Source organism: Eubalaena glacialis, chromosome 10 (assembly GCF_028564815.1).
Source record: "Eubalaena glacialis isolate mEubGla1 chromosome 10, mEubGla1.1.hap2.+ XY, whole genome shotgun sequence".
Taxonomy (NCBI): domain Eukaryota; kingdom Metazoa; phylum Chordata; class Mammalia; order Artiodactyla; family Balaenidae; genus Eubalaena; species Eubalaena glacialis.
In genome coordinates, this window is record NC_083725.1 from 83,518,146 (window position 1) to 83,539,617 (window position 21,472).

General features: G+C 38.0%; 1 protein-coding gene and 2 pseudogenes across 1 annotated transcript in view; 1 reads left to right on the top strand and 2 right to left on the bottom strand.

Annotated features, from left to right (window-relative positions):
* Positions 1–20,123, top strand: part of LOC133099446 (L-lactate dehydrogenase C chain) — a 46,923-nt gene extending 26,800 nt beyond the window's left edge. The window contains exons 5-8 of the mRNA XM_061203117.1: positions 570–743; positions 2,360–2,477; positions 14,352–14,475; positions 19,959–20,123. Of these exons, the coding sequence (XP_061059100.1) occupies positions 570–743; positions 2,360–2,477; positions 14,352–14,475; positions 19,959–20,123 (581 nt within the window). The remainder of the gene's footprint in view (positions 1–569; positions 744–2,359; positions 2,478–14,351; positions 14,476–19,958) is intronic.
* On the bottom strand, positions 7,133–8,118 carry LOC133099445 (heterogeneous nuclear ribonucleoprotein A/B-like; annotated as a pseudogene).
* On the bottom strand, positions 14,827–19,867 carry LOC133099063 (WW domain-binding protein 2-like; annotated as a pseudogene).
* Positions 20,124–21,472: the final 1,349 nt, after the last annotated feature.

Consider the following 21,472-nt stretch of genomic DNA (forward strand, 5'->3'; position numbering starts at 1 on the left):
AATATTTTGAACCAAAAGATATCTCCCAGTCTTTGCTGGAAAGCTCTGTGTGCAAGTTGGGGCATGCCTTCAACACTTAGCCAGGCAGTTTATAACTGTGCCTTAGCCTTCACTTCCTGCTTTCACAGAGCCTCATGGTTAGACAGAGCTAAAGTTCAGGATCTTCTCATGTTTTTCCTGAGCATGCACTCACCTGCATACAGCTCTGAGCCTGCATGTGGCCTTATTCTAGGTAGGAGATTCTGATAGTTTAGATGAGGCTGTGGTGATGGAGAGGAAAAATCTAGGTGATCTTAAAGAGGTATAATTCACCGATTATTAAGTATACAGATAGGCTCATATGTTATTTCAAAAAAGAATCTTTTGTTTTAAAATTCTGATGGTGAATAATTTAATCTTTTAAAAACCCATTGAGAGATTATCTTTTTTTTGTTGTTGATTTGCTTCATTTTGAACTCTGTAATGAATCTGTATTTGATTCTAAGACAATTGGTCTATCTATTCAAAAAATCAAATTGTAAAAGGAAGTTACTATGAATCTTTTTCTAACAAGAAATTTTTCTTCCTAGTGGATATTTTGACATACGTTGTCTGGAAGATAAGTGGCTTACCTGCAACTCGTGTAATTGGAAGTGGTTGTAATCTAGACTCTGCCCGTTTTCGTTACCTAATTGGAGAGAAGTTGGGTGTACATCCCACAAGCTGCCATGGTTGGATTATTGGAGAACATGGTGATTCAAGTGGTAAGTGTAAACTCATTATCATTATATAATCACACTTCTTATCTTTAATAATGCTTTTTTTCCTTAAATATGGCTGTACAGCACTTATTTTTTTGACATATTACTAACTTTTTCTATTCCTTTACTTTCAGTCTTTTGTGTCATTGATTTAGCTACCTCTCATAAAATAGTGCATAGAGCATATAGCTATTTTAAAAGTCAACGAGTGTTTATTTTGTCTGGAGCAGTTTCATTGTGATTTTAAAAACAGAGTTATTAAGATATAAAATACATCCCATAAACTTTACCCACTTAAAGTGTATAATTCACTGGCTTTTTGTTCAGAGTTGTGCAACTGTCACCACAATCTAATTGTAGAAAATTTTCATCACCCCAAAAAACTCCCACTCCTGCGCTCACCCCCACTCTAGCCCCAGGCAACCATTAACCTACTTTCTGACTGTATAGATTTGTTTTTCCCTGACTTTTCATAGAAATAAAATTGCTTAATATGTGATTTAAGCTATTACTTAGGTCACACGAACCATTTTCTTTTCTTAACTTAAACATTTAATCTCTTCTACACAATTAGAACTTTATACTTACAGTGTTCTCTAATTATGTCATATGTGTAAGTCTTCTTTCCATAATGCCAATAGACCTGTTGAGAATAGGCACCATTTGTTCATTTATTCAATCATCCATTTGTTTATTCAAAACATTTAATGAACCCTTCTCTTTTCTTTATACTTCAAGGGTCATAGTATAATAAATACTTTTGATTTGACTTAAACAAAATTTCTTTGACTAGTGCCTTAATTTGACCCTGTTGGCGTGTGTTATTGTCTTAGCTCTTCCTCCTGAAAATTATTAAAAGTAATTTTGCAGGCTTCCCTGGTGGTGCAGTGGTTAAGAATCTGCCTGCCAATGCAGGGGACACGGGTTCGAGCCCTGGTCCGGGAAGATCCCACATGCCGCGGAGCAACTAAGCCCGTGCGCCACAACTACTGAGCCTGCGCTCTAGAGCTCGTGAGCCACAACTACTGAGCCCACGTGCCACAACTACTGAAGACCGTGCACCTAGAGCCCGTGCTTCACAACAAGAGAAGCCACCACAGTGAGAAGCCTGCACACTGCAACGAAGAGTAGCCCCCGCTCACTGCAACTAGAGAAAGCCCGCGTGCAGCAACGAAGACCCAACACAGCCAAAAATAAATAAATAAATTTATATTAAAAAAAAAGTTATTTTGCCAGATATGTTTTAATTTCTCCCATTTAGTATTCCATGATTTTATTTTTAAAAAACCATGTATGGTTTAATAGTATGGTATTAATTTATTGCTCTTTTCCCTCTTATAATATTTTATCATTTCTTATAGATTATTTTCTTTGTGGATTCTATATTTGTGTCTTGCTTAAAATGCCTCCTTATTACACAATTACAAGTAAATTCTACTACATATTTTATAATACTTTATAATTTTATTTTTTACATTTACCTTTTTTGTCTATTTGAAACTTATTTTTATATATGGCATAAGGTAGTAACCTAACTTTATTCTTAAAAAACCCACTGAACTTAAACAACTGATGCAGTACTGGGAAGAAGAGTTCCTTCTGAGATTTATTTCTTTCAGTGCCCTTATGGAGTGGAGTAAACGTTGCTGGTGTTGCTCTGAAGACTCTAGACCCTAAGTTAGGAACTGATTCAGACAAGGACCAGTGGAAAAATATCCATAAGCAAGTTGTTGGAAGGTAACATTAGTCATTCACTTTCTTAGTGCCTTAATAATCTATTGTAAGAAAAAATTTTGCAGTCAAAAAGTATAAAAATTGATCTCTGCTTTTTGTGAGATAAATAACATTCTGAAAATCCCCAAATTCAGATTTACATAATGCATAGCTTTCTTTTGGGGGGCATTGTTCAAATAGAAAAATACACTTCTCACTTCATAAGAACTCATATATGTTTGAGAGCAATATAGCATAGTGATGAGGAGCATGGACTTTGGAACCACGTTGCTCAGGTTTTTTCAAACCTGGCTTCACCATTTATTAGTGGTGTGATATTGGGAGGTTATTTAAAATATTGAAAGCTCAGTTTCCTCATATTTAAAATGAGGATAGTAATAGAGCCAACCTTAGAGGGCTATTATGAAGAGTAAATGACTTAGTACGTGTAGAATGCTTAGAATGGTACCTAGAACTGATTAATTAACTGATTAAGTTCAAAAGACTTGATGAAAAGAAACATGAAACTGATGCAGATGATCAGAAGTTAACTAATTAGGTTTACTTATAAATGAAGTGTCTGACTCTGTACACATCCCCTGAATAGCATACATGATTCTCCTTCATGCTTTAACCAAGATACATATTAGTAAAATTATAGAACTTAGAAATCACTATTGGATATTCAAAACTGGAATATTAAATCTACAAAAGCACATGTCTATTGAATGTATATTTATGATAGCAACCCTACAAAAATGTATAAGAATTAGGGCAGAGACTAAAAAGGCACACCATATAACAAAAAAGTGATTATGGGTTAGTTTTATTCTCTACATGACTTTTAGTTAAAAAAAATAAATTATATTATTTTCTGATCTTAAAGCACATGACCCCTTTAGTGGGTATAGAGTTTCAGTTTGGGAAGATGAAAAAGTTCTGGAGAGGATGGAGGTAATGGTGGTAAAACATTGTTTAAGTACTTAATGCCATTGAACTGTATGCTTAAAATGGTTTAAATGGCAAATTTTACCACAATTATAAAAAATAAAATGAGTATTGTACATGGCTACCAATAGTGGTGTAGAGTTCAGACTGTCAAACTAACAGTACATAATAGACTTTAATCTAGCATTAAGTTTATCTAGCTTAGTGAAAGGATACTGGACAGAAAACACAGTATGGAATATTAGCATTTACTTCAGGAGGTGTTGCAAATGCTCAGGTGTAGCTTCCAGGCCCCATCACTACAGGGGGCACACTCAGTCGCAAAGGATGAGAGCAGACTACCCCAGCACAGGAAAGCCACTGCCTTTGTGTCCCAGCAGTTTTTAATACAGTTCTTGTCACATAGGCCTCAGGATTTGCATGCTTGTTCCTAGTCTTCTAGTCCTGGTGCAATGCACACTTCAAGAGTTACATAGGGCTTCCCTGGTGGCGCAGTGGATAAGAATCTGCCTGCCAATGCAGAGGACACAGGTTCGATCCCTTGTCTGGGAAGATCCCACATGCCGCAGAGCAACTAAGCCCGTGTGCCACAACTACTGAGCCTGTGCTCTAGAGCCCGTGAGCCACAACTACTGAGCTCACGTGCCACAACTACTGAAGCCCGCGTGCTTAAAGCCTGTGCTCCACAACAAGAGAAGCCACCGCAATGAGAAGCCTGCACACAGCAACAAAGAGTAGCCCCTGCTCTCCACAACTAGAGAAAGCCCGCGCATAGCAATGAAGACCCAACGCAGCCAAAAATAAGTAAATAAATAATTAATTTTTAAAAAAAGTTACATAATATGCAATGCTGATAACCTTGTTCCATTATGATTACTATTCCACATTTATCTTAAATAATTTATACATAAATAATTTATGTATTTATTTTCTTTTTTCCTATTTCTTTAATTGTGATAAAATATACATAACATAAAATTTACCATCTTAATCATTTTAAGTGTATAGTTCAATGGTATTAAAACCATTCATAATCTTCTGTAACCATACCACCATCCATCTCATAACTCTTCATAATTTAAGACTGAAACTCTGTATCCATGAAACAATCCCTCCCCATTAATCCCTCACCCCAGGCACTGGCTACCACCTTTCTATTTTCTGTTTCTATGATTTTTGACTATCATATAAGTGAAATCATACAGTATTTGTCTTTTCGTGGCTAGTTAATTTCACTTAGCATAATGTCCTTAAGGTTCATCCGTGTTATAGCATATGTCAGAGTTTCCTTTTTAAGCTGAATAATATTCTGTTGTATGTAAATATACCACATATTGCTTATCCATTCGTCTCTTGATGGACTCTTGGGTTGCTTCCATGCTTTAGCTATTGTGAATAATGCTGCTATGAACATGGGTGTACAAGATCCTGCTTTCAATTCTTTTGGGTATATACCCATAAGTGGAATTGCTGTATCATGTGGTAATTCTATTTTTAGTTTTTTTGAGGAATCACCATACTGTTTTCCACAGTGGCTATACCATTTTACATTCCTACCAGTAGTGTACAGGAATTCCAATTTCTCCAAATCCTCACCAACACTTGTTGTTTTCTGTTTGATAGTAGTCATCCTAATGGATGTGAGGTGGTATCTCATTGTAGTTTTGATTTGCATTTCCCTAATTAGTGATGCTGAGCATTTTGTCATGTGCTAATAGGCCATCTGTATATCTTCTTTGGAGAAATGTCTGTTCAAGTCTTTTGCCCACTTTTGAATTGGGTTGTTTGTTTTGTTGTTATTGTTGAGTTTTAAGAGTCCTGTCTATATTCTGGATATTAATCTCTCATCAGATAATTTACAAATATTTTCTTCCATTCCATAGGTTCTCTTTTTACTCTTTTTATAGTGTCTTTGATGTGCAAAACTTAAAAGTTTTCATGAAGTCCATTTGTCTGTTTTTTTCTCTTGTTACCTTTTGTGTTCTGTCCAAGAAATCATTGCCAAATGCAATGTTGTGAAGCTTTTGCCCTATGTTTTCATGTAAGAGTATCATAGTTTTAGGTCTTACATTCAGATCTTTAATTCATTTTGAATTCATTTTTGTAAATGGTGTTAGGTCAGAGTTCAGTTTTAATCTTTTGCACGTGGATATCCAGTTTCTCCAGCACCATTTGTTTAAAAGACTGCCCTTTTCCCATTCAGTGGTCTTGGCACACTTTTTGAAAATCAGTTGAATGTCAGATATGTAGGTTTATTTCTGGGCTCTCTATTCTATCCCATTGGGTCTGTATGTTTGTCTTGATACCAGTACTATACAGTTTTGATTACTGTAGCTTTGTAGTAAGTTTTGAAATCAGGTAGTGTGAGTCCTTCAGCTTTCAAGATTGTTTTAGCTCTTTAGAGTCTCTTGAGATTCCATATGAATTTTAGGGTGGGTTTTTCTACTTCTGCAAAAAATATCTTTGGGAATTTGATGGGAATTTCACTGAATCTATAGATGGTTTGGGGTAGTATTAACATCTTAATAATATTAAGTCTCCAATCCATGAACATAAGATGTGTTTCCATTTATTTATGTCTTCTTTAATTTCTTTCAGCAAAGTTTTGTGGTTTTCATTGTACAAGTCTTTCACCTTCTTGGTTAAGTTAATTCCTAAGTATTTTATTCTTTTTGATGCTATTGTAAATGGGATTGATTTCTTAATTTCCTTTTCAGATTGTTCATTGTCATTATATAGAAATGCAATTTTTTAATGTTGACTTTGTGTCCTGCTACTTCACCAAATTCATTTATTAGTTCAGCAGGTTTTTTTTGTGTGTGTATAGAATCTTTACAATTTTCTGCATGTAAGATCATGTCATCTGTAAGTAGAGATACTTTTATTTCTTCCTTTCCAATTTGAATGCCTTTTATTTCTCTTTCTTACCTAATTGCTCTGGATAGAACTTGCAATACTGTGTTGAATGGAAGTGGCAAAAGTGAGCATCCTTGCCTTATTCCTGACCTTAAAGGAAAAGCTTTTAGTTTTTCACCATTGAGTATGACCTTCACTGTGGGTTTTTCATATATGGCTTTTATTATGTTGAGGTAGTTTCCTTCTATTCCTAGTTTCTTGAGTGTTTTTATCATGAAAAGGTGTTGAATTTTGTCAAACGATTTTTATGCATCAGTTGAGATAATAATGTGGTTTTCCTCCTTTATTCTCTTAATGTGGTGTATTACATTGGTGGATTTTGGTATGTCGAACCATCCTTGCATTCCAGGAATAAATCATGGTGTATAATCCATTAAATACTGTTGAATTTGGTTTGCTAGTATTTTGTTGAGGATTTTTGCCTCATTGTTCATAAGGGATAATGGTCTCTAGGTTTTTTTTCTTTTCTTTCTTTTTTTTTTCCTAAGATACAATTTACTCTTTACAACCAGGGTCCACAGGTCCAGGCTGCAGAGCGGCAGCAGGAAGCAGACACTCCAATCTGGTTCTGGGTAACCTGGTAATAAAAATGAGGCCATAATGCCCCTCTGGCCTCTTGAGACACCACAGGCTCACTGCCTAAAATAACTAGAGCTCTGGAAATATTAAATAGAAGAGTGATTTCCAGGGGGAAATTTTAAATAAGATGCACATGGGAAAGGCCATAGAAAGTTTGCCAAGTTAAATTTGGTACATAATTGTGTTCACTTGATATCCAAAGTGTGTGCGGTCAGTCGAGCACTCCTGCCAAAGCCTCAGTATGGCTTGTAGTTATTCTGATGGCCATTGCGTCGCTGGCTCTTCCCAAAATTTGTACCACCCTGACTGTAGTCATAGCTGGGGCCTAATAGCCATAAGGTGAGTAGTCACAGCCAACATAGCCGGGTCCATAGTCCTGCTGGTAGCTGTAGCCCTGGTTCCAGTAGCTGCCATAGCCCTGATTCCTACTCTGACTCTGACCTCCTCCACTTCCACCACCACCACCGCTGCCTCGGTTCCCTTGGCCACCCCCATGGCCCCCAGAGCCATACTGCTGCTGTTGATAAACCTCTTTGGGCTGAGCCACCTTGATTTCACACTTAACTTCCACTGATGGTGTGGAACTTTTTCTCCAGAACTTTCTTCACAGGTTCCTCTTCTTTAAAGGTGATGAAAACAAAGCCTCGTCTTTTGTTCGACTTTGGATCCATTGGAAGCTCAATGGCTCAATCTCCCCAAACTCGCCGACATACTCCCTGATCTTCTCCTCAGTGGCTTCAGGATTCAGACCCCCCACAAAAATTTTCTTTACTGGGTCTTTCTTCATGGCCATGGCTTTTTTGGGGTCAATGACACAGCCATCCAGCCTGTGCTCCTTCTGGTCTAGAACCTTCTCCACACTGGCTGCATCTTTGAAGAGGATAAACCCAAACCCTCTTGACCAGCCAGTGTTGGGATCCATTTTTATTGTACAGTCAACGACCTCTCCAAATTTGTTAAAATAGTCTTTTAGGTCCTTTTTGCTGGTATCCCAGCTCAGGCCACCAATGAACAGTTTTCCCGCATCCTCCTCGTTCTTGCTGGCATTTATCTAGTTGCCCTCCTTGCCGTTCTGGTTGCCAGCCTGGGGCGCCGCGCTCCCGCCTTCAGCACCTGCCACGACCCCGGTGCCGGCCGGCGACTCGCCTTCGGGGGTGGCCTCGTATCCGTTGTCGGTGGCGCCCGTTGTCTCCATGGGCTGCTCCTCACCTGCTTCCGACATGCTAGGCCGTGGCGTGCAGCTCCAACCCAGAAGCTTGCCCGGGCCCGTGTGGTGCCTCTGCCTCTAGTTTTTTTCTTATACTGACTTTGTCTGGCCTTGGTAAATGGGTAATGCTTAGAATCAGTAATAATGGCTCCACTTTCATTTCTGATTTTAGTAATTTGAGTCTTCTCTCTTTTTTCTTAATTCATCTAGCTAAAAGTTGTCAATTTGTTGATCTTTTCAAAGAACCATTGATTTTTTTCTATTGTTTTTCCATTCTCTATTTTGTTATTTCTGATCTTTATTATTTACTTCCATTTGCTAGATTTGGGTTTAATTTGTTCTTTTTTTTTCTAGTTCCTTAAGTTGTAACGTTAGATTGTTAATTTGACATCTTTCTTGTTTTTTAATGTAAGCATATATGGCTATAAGTTTACCCTTTAGCACTGCTTTCTCTCTGACCAGTAAGTTTTATGTTATGTTTTCATTTTCATTCATCTCTAAGTATTTCCTAATTTCCATTGTGCTTTCTTCTTTGATCCATTAGGTTGTTATAGAGTGTGCTTTTTAATTTCCACAAATTTGTGAATTTTCCAGTGTTACTTCTGTTATTGATTTCTAAATTCACCTCATTGTGTCAGAGAATATACTTTGTATGATGCCTGTCTTTTTAAATCTATTGAGACTTAATTTGTGGCATAACGTATGGTCTATTCTCGAAAATACCCCATGTGCACTTGAGGAGAGTGTAGATGCTGTTATTGTTGGGTAAAGTGTTCTGTTTGTCTGTTAGATCTAGTTGGTCTGTGGTGTTGAATTCTCTATTTCCTTACTTACCTTCTGTTTGATTGATCTATCCATTATTGAAAGTCGGGTATTGAAGTCTTCAATTATTATTGTAGAACTGTCTATTTCTCCCTTCAATTTTGTCAGTTTTTGCTTCACGATGGTCTGCTATTAGATGCATACATGTTTATAATTATTGTTTTATTTTCTTTCATTTTCTTTCTTGAACCTCTAATTAGTATGTAATGTCCTTCTTTGCCGATTGTAAACTTTTTTGATTTGAAGTCTATTTTATCTGACATTAGTATAGCCACCCCTGCTCCCTTTTGGTTACTATTTGCATAAAATATCTTTTTCCATTCTTTCACTTTTAATCTATTTGTGTCTTTGGCTTTAAAGTAAGTTTCATGTTGACAGCATGTACTTGGCTCATGTGTTTTGATCCATTCTGTCAGTCTCTTTTGATTGGAGAGTGTAATTTGTTTACATTTAAAGTAATTACTGATAAGGGGGGCTTCTGTCATTGCGCTATTTGTTTTCTATATGCCTTAGAGCTTCTTGTTTCTCATTTCCTGCATTACTGTCTTCTTTTGTGTTTATTTTTTGTAGTGAAATATTTAAATTCCTGTCTCATTTTCTTTTGTATGTATCCTATAGCTATTATAGCTATTTTCATTTTGGTTGCCATGGGGGATTACCTTTAGCACCCTAAAGTTATAATACTCTTATTTGAATTTCTACCAGCTTAACTTCAATAACATACAAAACCTCTGCTTCTTCATAGTTCCATCCTCACCTCTTTTGATCGTTGATGTCACAAAATTGCATCTTTACACACTGTTTGCCCCAAAATATAAACTAATAATTCTTTTAAATGCAGTTGTTTCTTAAATTTGAAAATGGGAGTTACACACCAAAGTCACAGTAATACTAGCTTTTAGACTAATTTTTAAAAATTTATTAGTCTCTTAAGTTATGCAGAAAACAAAAGGTGTAAGTATAAACCATTGTTACAATATTACTAGCTTTTATAACTGCCCATGCATTTACCTTTATTGAGATCTTTATTTTTTCACATGGCTTCAAGTTACTGTTTATTTCACCCTGCAGGACTGCCTTGAGTATTTCTTGCAGGACTGGTCTAGTGGTGATGAACTCCCTCAGCTTTTGTTTCTTTGGCAAAGTCTTAATTTTTCCCTCACTTTTGAAGAACAATTTTGCCGGATATAAGATATGATTCTTGGTTGACAGTTGTTTTCTTTTTATCACTTTAAATATATCTGCCCAGTACCTTCTGGCCTCCAAAGTTTCTGGTGAGAAATCTGCTGATGATCTTATTTTTTACTTTTCTTCAGTCTTTTTTTCTTTCTGTTCCTCAGTCAGTAATTTCCATTGTCCTATCTTCAAGTTTGCTGATTCTGTCTTCTGCCTGCTCAAATCTGTTTTTTAGTCCATCTAGTGATTTTTTTCATTTCAGTTATTGTGCTTTTCAGCTCTAGAATTTTGGGGGTGGGGGTTCTTTTTAGGTTTTATATTTCTTTATTGATATTTCCATTTTGTTCACTCATCATTTTCTGACTTTCTCTACATCTTCCTTTAGTTCTTTGAGTATCTTTAAGACAGTTGTTTTAAAGTCTTTGTCTAGTATATCTGCCATCAGTTTTTTTTTCCCCGGGGACAGTTTCTGTTGATTCATTTTTTCCCTTGAATGGGCCATACTTTTATATTTCTTTGTATGCCTTATGATTTTTTGTTGTTGTTGTTGAAAACTGGATGTTTGAATCTAATAATATGACAACTTTATCAGATTCTATCCCTTCCCCAGGGTTTGCTGGGTTTTTGTTGTCATTGTTATTGCTTTTGTTTTTTGATTGTTGAAGGCTGCTTCTGAGCCAGGGACCAATCTGAGGTGTACTCTTAAGGTCTTTGAGGTTGTTTTTAGGCCTGTGCTTTTCCCTGGGTATACGTGGTTACTTTCTAATTTCCCCCAAATATGCAACTGCTTTTGTATGTTCTGGTCTTTAATGTCTGGCTCCCAAGAGGGGAAAAAGAAATATTAAGGGAAGGGGGAAAGGGTGCCTGCCCTTTACATTCCTTGGAGGTTACTTTAGCCAGAGGGGGAGAGGCTTGCAACAGTTGTGGGGAGGTGCAACAACAATGGCTTTGCCCTCTTTGTCTACACCTCTGTCATCAGAAGCAGTAATCAGTCATTAGAGAACAGATCTCTGATATTTGGAGGAAAGGGTGCTTTTCACAGGCTGTGCACAAACTGCTTTGGGTACATGTAAACAGCCCTGCTACTCTGCTAAGGGCTGAAATTGGCTGAAATTAACCACAGTTTAACATACAAACCTTCCCCTGGAAATTTCAAGCTTTCAGAAGACTCCAGAGTTCCCCCAAAAGTTATATCAGACAGATTCTGGCAGTGCAGTTATTGTCTAGTTGGGGAGATAGATTCCTGGTGCTTCCTACTTCTCCATCTTCCTAGAATCCTCAAGTATTTAACTAGATTTTTAAACCTAGAAAACTGTTTTGTGAAAAAGCCAACTCAAAGTCATCTTCCCAGATACTCCTGCCTTTTTGGAAAGGGTCCATACCTGCTGTTAACCATTTACCCATGACCTGGGTGATTATCTTTGTATCATATATTCTTCATAGTTCCTGTGACAAACATGTCCTAATATTTTACACATAGAAAAAAAACAAGCTTGTATACCTATAATCACCAGGATCTGTAAGATCCAATAGGTAACCAAAATCCCTCACCAGATGTTTTGGTAATTCTTAACTAATTGGACAATCTTATTTTGCCCTTTTATTTACTATCACTTGTACCTTATTAAAGTTATTGATAAATGCATTTGTGTGTTCAGTTTCTCTAAAGCAAATTTATTTCTTCTTCTAGTCAAACTATTTCCACATCAATTGGAAGTTTCAGGTCAATCTCCCAAAATATCTTTTCACTGTGATAATTTTTATTGGTATGTTTCATTTTCTTAAATTTCCTTAAGGGGACCTACAAACCTTTGTTATGCCACATAGCTTTGGATAAGAGATTAAATTAATGCCTAGCAAATGAAACCTATGTTAATATTACAGTATCATTTCATATCTTAACAAAAATGTCCCTTACCCATATATTGTACCATATATTTCCAGTTACAGGGACCACTAGAGGCCATTTCCCAGTAAATGCAGGAATCTAACTGATCTGGAGGCTCAGTTATAACCCAGCCACTAAGGAACATGTTTTAGCCAATACTGGTTTCCAGATGTCATGGAATAGCCCATCTTTATAGGGAGGTCACAGTGTTAGGCTTTTGTCTGCCCAATCCCAGATGATTGTACTACAGGGACTGTTAGTTTCTTTTTCATTTGAAACACTATTGCTATAAGGGAATAGTGATTAAGATCACATTTTCCACTGAAGTCCTGTATGATTTGAATACCAAACACTGCAACACATTACAGATCAGTACTCATTCCAGTTAGTCCTCTCAACAATGCAGTGTCCAGCATTAAATTATTTGCCCCTTGTTCATTTAGCAGAGGATCTATAGTTACAAAGAATCCTCAGGATACTGCTGGTACTTATCTAAAAATGACTCAACTCTTTTATATTATAGCCTCTGATTTTCCAGTGCCTAACTAACAATTGCAGGGAAGTGACATCATGATTTAATAGGATGTCTTTCCAGGTTCTGAATAGAGCATTTAGTTTACAACATGGGTCAGTTTTTGTCTTAAAATACCAGCCTTGAAACTGCTTGTTCTCTATCCTCCCTGTTTACACCAGCGGTTTTAATTTCATTAGGATGGTTAATAGCAACTAAAGGATTATGTTTTTAGCCATTTTCTTCTCAACCCTCTTCTCTTTCTCAAGACATTTTGTTAATTCCTGAGAGGATAAACCTGTCATCCAGATTCTACTGGTAAGATTTGTCCCCACTTATCTACTGCAAAGCTTTCTTCAACTCATACACCACTAGTCAATCAATCTCTAGGCAAAACTTTCCTTCCTTTCTTTTTACTTACCCCACAGAGTCTTGGTTATATTGAGGATCTGAAAGTTAATTTTAATTTTGACATCAATCCTCATGGCCTCTAGTAGTGCCCCTGGTTTTGGATTGATAGTCAAATCACAGGACACCACAATAAGTGTAGTCCAGGCCCAACTTTCCTGTGTTGAGCTGGTCCATTTACACATCAGTGTAATTTGCTACCGAGTGTGTTGTGTGCAATCCTGGGGTCTTGAAACTGTGCCTAGGTAGTTGCAAGACCGTCTGATACAAATAATGATACTGTACATTCTGTGTTTCTTGTCCTGGATCCTTTTCTCAAAACTATTTAAACTAAGAGCTAGGTTAAAACTTCTTTGTCCTTTGAGTTTTACTGTCAGTCCAAACCCTAGATCGCTGTTGGTGGCAATGCAAAAATAAAATACATATTTATTGTAGAAAATAAGAAAATTCATAAGCATAAAGAAGATAATATCACCCCGGGGCTTCCCTGGTGGTGCAGTGGTTAAGAATCCGCCTGCCAAGGCAGGGGACACGGGTTCGAGCCCTAGTCCGGGAAGATCCCACATGCCGCGGAGCAACTAAGCCCATGCGCCACAACTACTGAGCCTGCGCTCTAGAGCCCACGAGCTACAACTGCTGAGCCTGCACACCTAGAGCCTATGCTCTGCAATAAGAGAAGCCACTGCAGTGAGAAGCCCACACACCGCAATGAAGAGCAGCCCCCGCTTGCCGCAACTAGAGAAAGCCCATGTGCAGCAACGAAGACTCAATGCAGCCAAAATATTAATTAATTAATTAATTTAAAAAAGAAGATAATCTCACCTGTAAGCCTGTCACTCAAAAATAATCACTATTAATAATTTGGTGGATATGATTCTAAAGTTCCTATAAAAATGCATTATGTTTTTTACAAGGCTGAGATAAGAAATTACATAATGTTTAGGATTGTGCTGTTTTCCTTTGAAAATGTATCATGAACATTTCCCCATACTTCAGTATGTTGTTGATTTAATAGTATATTCTTGGGAAAAATGTGTAACTTGGCTTATAATTATATGAAATTTAAATTTACACTGGCACCTTAGTAACAATATTATGTGGTCAGCAAGATATATATGCTAGCTTTCAAGGTGATCAGATTCTATGTTTGGATATTTAAGAAAAAATTTAAAACTAAGTTTCATTTTGAGTGGCACAATGACCTAATATTCCACCTTTATGATAAATGAAGTATGAATTATTTGAAGTGAATAATGAAGTTTATGAGAATAATATAGAAATTTTTATTGCCTATTCATAAATAATTTCAAGAAGACATCTCTGAGAAAATTTTAAGAGTGGTATTGACATGTAGCTTGCTTCAGAACAGATGCTTGAAAAATATTATGTTCTCTCTGAATCAACTTCTCATGGATTTGATTTTCTTACTTTCCACAACTGTAGTGCCTATGAGATTATCAAGCTGAAGGGGTATACCTCTTGGGCTATTGGACTGTCTGTGACAGATCTGGTAAGATCAATTTTGAAAAATCTCAGGAGAGTGCATCCAGTTTCCACTATGGTTAAGGTAGGCTTAAATAGAATCTTCACTTATCATCTTTGTTTAGATATTGCTTAGTCTTTACTATGTGCCAGGCATTATACAAAATTTTGAGAATATGTTGGTGAACAAAATAGACAGAGGCCCTGACTTCATAGAGTTTAATGAAAGATAGGAACTTAATAAAACAATTACAAAAGCAAATATATAATAACACATTGTGTTAAGTGCTATGATGACAAACTACGAAGTTCTTAGAGTATACAAGAAGAGAATTTACTCTGCGGAGGGGGCGTTTGTGGTGGTTAGGGAAGATTTCCTAAGGAAGTAAAATGACCTAATCTGAATAATGAGTAGAAGTTAATTTGCAAGGCTGGACTAATATTCCAAGCAGAGGGAACACATGTGTAGGGGACCTGAGGTAGATATAAGTGGAGAGCACTTGAGGATCTGAAAAAAAAAAAAAAAAGGTCAGTTGTTGAAATGCACAGAGCAAAGGGAGCAAAGGGAAGTACATGATAAGGCTGGAGGAAGTAAGCAGGGTCAGGCCACTGAAAGTCTTATAAAGGGGTTTGGGTCCTTACCATAAGAGCTATGGAAAGCCACCAAAGGAACTTAAGAAAGGGACTGGTTTTACAATCTTTTTTTGTTAAAAAGATTCCTGGGGCTGTGATGGATGGAACAGATTTGAAGGGGACAAGAGTAGAGGTGGGTAAACTTGGGAAGAGGATGTGCATTAGCTCAGAACAGAGAGGATGGTAGTAGTAGAGATGAAGAGAAGGTGGCAAATTTGAGTTACACTATATTTAAGAGGTAAAATTCATAGGTCTTGATAATGGAATGAAGTGGGAAATAAGGGAGATAAAGGTCATTCTTAGGTTTCTGTTTTGCACAGTTAGATAAATGGTTATATGATCCACTGAGGAAAGGCATATTCAAAGAGAATCAGGTTTGAAGATCATGTTTGTAGTTATGGAGAAATTGAATTTGAGGTGCCTTTGCAATATCTGAGAGGAAGTAGGCAGTTGGGTACAAGCTTCTGGAATTCATAAAAGAGTTTTGGGTTGGAGTTATAAATATGAGCATCATCCGCATAAAAAGTGTATATTAGGACTCCTTTAGTTAAAAGCCACAGACGCCAACCCAAACTAGCTTAAGCAAAAAGAAAATATATTGGCTCATGTAACTGAAATGCCAAGGAGGCCTGAACCACATGCTCAAACTATATCGTTAGAGCTGTCTTTTCTCTCCACAATCTTGGCTCATCTTTTCACTCTTATTGGCTTCAAGCTCACGTGGACTTTTTCCATGGGGCAACAAAGATGGCCCCCAGCAGCTGCAGGCTTACAGCCTATAGTATCAGGACCCTGCCTCTCCCTTTACCCATATTAATTTCTTGATAATTGGCCTTTCTGGGATCACTTGTCCATTCGTGTGATACTTGTCAGTTCGGAGAGAGGCAGTTCCTGAAAGGAAAAGAGAGGTTCTGTCAACATTAAAAAAAAAAAAAAAAAAAAGAAAAAGAGATACTAGAAAGGCAAAGACAATAGATATCCCTTACACATGGTAACTGAAACCATGACTTTCAACGAGCTTGCCTAAGGAGAGAGTATAAAGTGAGAAGACAGATTGAGATTGAGTCTTGAGGAATTTCAGTATTAACAGCAGAGTTTACAGTGTGAGTCCTCGAAGGTGACTACGTGGTGGCCAGAGTTAAAAGAAGAACCAAGAGAACATGGAATCATGGTAACCAAGTGAAAGGAGGATGCCTTAAAGATGAAAGGATTGGTTGTCTGTTCTTGATTGATGTGAAGTCATATAAAATGAGGGTTAAAAATGCCAGGAAGATAAAGTAACAGAGGTCATTGATAACCTTAGCAGATGTTTAATAAAGTAATAGAAATGAAAAATTCTGATTGGAGTACACCAGGGTTTTCTTAACTTCGGCACTATTGATTTTGGGCCGGATAATTCTTCATTATTGGGGCTGTCCTGTGCATTGTGGGATGTTAGCAGCATCCCGGGCCTCTACTCATTAGATGCCAGTAGCATACCAGTTTTGACAATCAAAAATGTCTCCACAATTATACTCCAATAAAGATGTTAAAAAAAAAAATGTCTCCAGACATTACCAAATGTCCCTTGGGAGGCAAAATCACCTCCAGTTGAGAACGTTTTAAGTAGACTGGAGAAATTAAAGCCAGTATAACCAGCTCTTTTGAGGTAAGTGGCTGTGAAATTAAGGAGAGAGAGCAGTAACTGGAGAGGAAAACCAGGGCAAGGTAAGTTTTTTTGTTGTTGTTGTCTAAAGGATAAGATGTAAAGAAGATATTGAAGATAGAAGTAATAAGCAGAGAGGGTGGGATCCAGAGCATTGGTGAAGGTATTAGTCCTAGAAAGGAGGAGGGACAACTATCTTTTTTAATAGGGGATAACAAAGAGAAGATAGGTAGTTAATCATATAGGTTTGTAAGTTTGGCATTGGAAGCATCTGATGACTTCTATCTTTTTAGTGAAAGGAGATAAAATCATCTACTGAAAGTCAAGGGAGGTATAGAAAGTCAGATGTTTGAGAAGATTTGAAATCATCTTTGTAGATAGTGAGAAATAGAATTTGACAAAAAATAAAGGCAGAATTACTGTCAGGTGGATGCTTATTTGAGGTAGATAAGCATTAATTTTGACAAAAGTTAAAGATCAGCTTTGTTGTGTGGTTTTCTCTAGGGATCTGAGTGCAGGAGTGGTGAAAGTAGATAATTGAATTCATCTGGGTTTGGGTTTTACTTGTGGAGTGTTAAAGGGGGAGAGAGAAGAGAGGAAGACAGAGAGATAGATAGAGGTGTAGGTAGTTTTGGTTTCTATACTTGTTAAAAATGAGTTTGACCTTCTGCTAAAGAGTCACAGTCAAATTCAAGACTGTTGCCCTTAAATGTTATCTACATACAAATGAATAAATTACAAAAAGAAAATGAGTAATAAAGAATTTACGAGATATTTATAAAAACTAAAAATTAAAATAGGCAAAGGGTCTTAGGGTGTAGCAAAAGAGTTACAAGAAGGGAATGTAAGTTGGATACGGAGGAACCTCATAACAAGGTTCAGAGTAAGATACTTGGGGTGGGAGAAGGTCCCATGAGCTAAAGAAGACAAGAAACTGGAAAGAAAGGGAATTGGTTCGTTTATCCACATGGACAATGAAGTCACCAAGGATAATGGCACAAACTGGGATAGAGAGAGAAGATTGCTAGGTGTCAAAGTCTTTTATGAATGAGATGGAATACTCAAGAGGTTTGTAGACGGTCATTAGAAAGGGAAGAAGAGCTGAATAAGATGGGCCTCAAAAAATAGGGGGAATTTTTTTGTTTTTAAGAGAGCAAGGGATTAATAATTTGGAAGAGACAATGAGGAGTATACAGTGGATTCCACACACTTCCTCTTTTGAGGATACAAAGGGCTGTGGGAGAATAAGCGATTACCCCCGGAGGGCTCCTGAAGAAGAGTCAGGGAGGTGTCAAATGAATGCTCCTGAAAAGAGATTGAGTAATATGGGAATTTCATAGTCTTTACTGAACAAATCAATGGACGAGTTATAGTTTATAGGAAATACTTAAACATTTGACATTAAGAGCAGGATCATTTGTATGCTCTTATTCTTTTTCCCCAGTTACTTCATTTTTATTACTTCACATTTTCAGCAAATAAATAGGGAATTCTCTTTAAATAACCATTTCCTCACTTCATGGCCAGTCTACGAGGAAAGGAAGCAAATTTCAGTGCATCCAGGGGTCATTTGCCAACCAGGCATGACGCTTAAAGGGAAGAGGATAGGCTGAGGGGGGGCAGCAGGTCATGGCAGTACACAGGGCTAGGCCAGGGCAGCCTTGGAGGTCAGGGCCCTTGTTTCCAGTCTACCCAGCAGCCCCCAAATGGCATAATGGCATGGACATGCATTTCCAGTTCTAATCCAAGAAGCCCTTTCTAGTAGGAAGAGATACAGTGAAAGGAGAGAGAGCAAATTCCTGAAACACTAGCACGGAAGGCAGGAGGGCTTTTGCCCCAGCCACGCTGCCTTGTTCCTGATGCCACCCAACCCCTGGCAGCTCATGTTAAAGCTCTAAAAGGTATTGTGCTACACAGAGGGAGCAATAGAATGACCAAGGACAGGAAAGGGAAGCGGGGGCAGGCAAGTGTGACTGCAGCTGGAATGTGGCTGGGAAGGGAATGTGGGCTGACAGTCTGGTGGGACAGTGGCCTTCCATGGCGAGGCACGGACCAGAGTGGAGTCAGTGTGAGTAGAGCCTGGCAGGGGACCCTGAGGGGAAGACATGTGGCTGGTCTGATGGAGATCATGAGGTTGAGTATAAAGTGGCTACCAAAATGAGGGAGTTGGACTGCAGTGGAAAAGGTGGATAGGGAGTCCCTCTGTGGGCCACTAGAGTAAAACAGGAACGCTGAGCTCCTGAGGAGAGCCCAGAGACGGTGAGAGGGAAGCTTGGCTGAGTAGTGCCTGTGGGCTCTGAACTATCATGAGAAGCTGGGAGGCACCACGCCAGGGTCAAGGAGCCTCTCCCTTTCTCAACACTAGTTCCTGGTAACTTTACAGGCACACCTGGAGGAACAACAAGACCTTCCCATTGCCTCCTCCAACCCTACATTCTGGGGTAGGAAAAGGCAATGGGTGGTAGGGGGCAGAGAGGTGTGAGAGGTCTACTGGGTCTTCATACCTTCCAGGGAGGAGGTGGAGGCTGGTTTGTGGGCATGTAGGCATTGTGTGGGTTACCCAGGTTGTAATAGGCTCTAGCAGCTGCCTCTACAGCCTTGGCTTCAGCTGCAGGAGTGGAGGGAACATCAGGGCTGCTGATGGGAGGTTCCATGGCCCTAGGATAGGGTGGTGGCCATGGCTGCACCTATTCCATGGCCCTGTCCATCATGGAAGGTCCTGGATAGAAGCCAGGTGGTAGCCAGGAGGGCAGGAGTACATTCCATTGGTGACTGGCAGGGGAATTACATAAACCCTTAGGCTCCACTGGAGGCTTCACCTCTGGAAGCTTGAGAAGCCACCTGTTAGCATCTGTTGTCCAAACTCAGTGGCATCCCCTGATGTAAAGATTATACAAAGCAGAGCCTGCCCAGCCACTTCCTGCTTCTGCCTTCACTGTTCTCTTGATTATTTTACACCAAACACAGCCTGCTTGATCTCACAGTCCTTCATCAGACTGCATGGCATTCTTCCCCTTAGAAAGAAATATGACAAGGGTAAGCGGTAAAATAGACAGTGCCCTTTTTGGCCCCTTTGAAGGCATCTGGCACATTCTTCATGTCATTAAACACAAGTTCTTATATGGTCATAGGACATTAGGATGCTCTTCGTATTGTTGACAATCACTCTACTGCCCTCCGAGTGATTCTTGAGCTCCATAGTCTCTCTGTATATTCTTATTCTGCAGCTCTCTTGCATAGCTACTTTTCCATATCAGGTTACTGAATAATAACCTAATTTTGCCTTTTAGGGCTTATATGGAGTAAAAGAAGAAATCTTTCTCAGTATCCCTTGTGTCTTGGGCCAAAATGGTGTCTCAGATGTTGTGAAAGTTAACTTGAATTCTGAGGAGGAGGCCCTTTTAAAGAAGAGTGCAAACACACTTTGGGATGTCCAAAAAGACCTGATATTTTAAAACCTTTTAATGTTCCATGTTTTATAGAACAGAAGATAGTAGACTGTATATTTTACATTTTGAAAGTATTTTCACCTGATCTTTAAAAAATAAAAAAACATTGGACCTATGACATAACTCCAGCCTCTCAAGGCTAGAAAAAGGAAATGGTAAAGGAATTTCTCTATTTCTCTATTCTAATGATACTCAACCTGTACAGATGTAAGTTATACTTCCGAAGTATGTCATATATGTAAAAGTTGTCTTCAGGTTTAGTAGAATATGTATAATAATCCATTTAATATAGAACTTATGATTCTTCTCATAAAACAACAAAATTTCTAGTACTGAAATTTCATTTTATGCTTTCTTCCATTAGGGCACCAGCATATTCACTTTATATTGCTTCATTAACTTTATGTGTTTATATATAATCTTTACTAAGTACTTATTTTTAAGACAATGTATATCAGAAGTAAAATAGAAATATAACTTCATGGTATAAAAAAATTAAATGAAATATCTTAAACCCTGCAAGTATTATACCAATTAATATAAACTCAAATAGTTGATTTGGTCCCTCTGTTGAAATACCACACAGGGAGTTTATACCATCCTCTAGGTTATTCGTTTAGCAAACTACTACTATGCTTGCTGTGATATGGTTATGAGTTCAGTATGACATGATTTCTGCCCTCAAGTATTTCACAGTGAGTATTTAGGGTACCTCATCTAACTGGTTATTGATGGATGCTTGGTAACAGTCAATTGGTAGCTCCCTCTTGGTGTCCAAGGTAGGAGTGCATGTGCTTCCTACAAAAATATATATTTCCTTGATTCCACAAAGAATTTAAGGCAGCTATAGGAAATACACAGTGAAACAAAAACTAAAAAATCAGGACCAAGGTAATTTACAAATTAGACTAGGACAGGACCAGTGGGAAAAATTAGAAGGCACATATGCAGACCCTGAGGACTTACATGGCTCTAGTGGAGGCAAACCCATTTGGTCAGAGAGTTACGGTTCACTCTCTGTTATTCTTGCTATTTAATAGCTTTCATTTCAGTCATCTATTACTGAACATAGTTAGTTTCCCATTATTTTGTTGTCTTTACTTTTTTTTCAACTCTTCCCTTGAATGTACAAAATATGGTCATGAGAGTTTAGTTAGGATGGGGGGGAGGGGAGTCTTCTGTGGATTTTGCCTTGTTTTAAGCTCCTCTCTTACACCAAATTAAAGCTTCATTTTAGGAGATCCTTGCAGAGATCAAAAAGCTGCAAAATATACTTTCTACAGGGAATATTCTAGGAAATAAAACTGCTGTACATCATGTGTTCTCAGCTGGAGCAATATTGCCCCAAGGGGGTG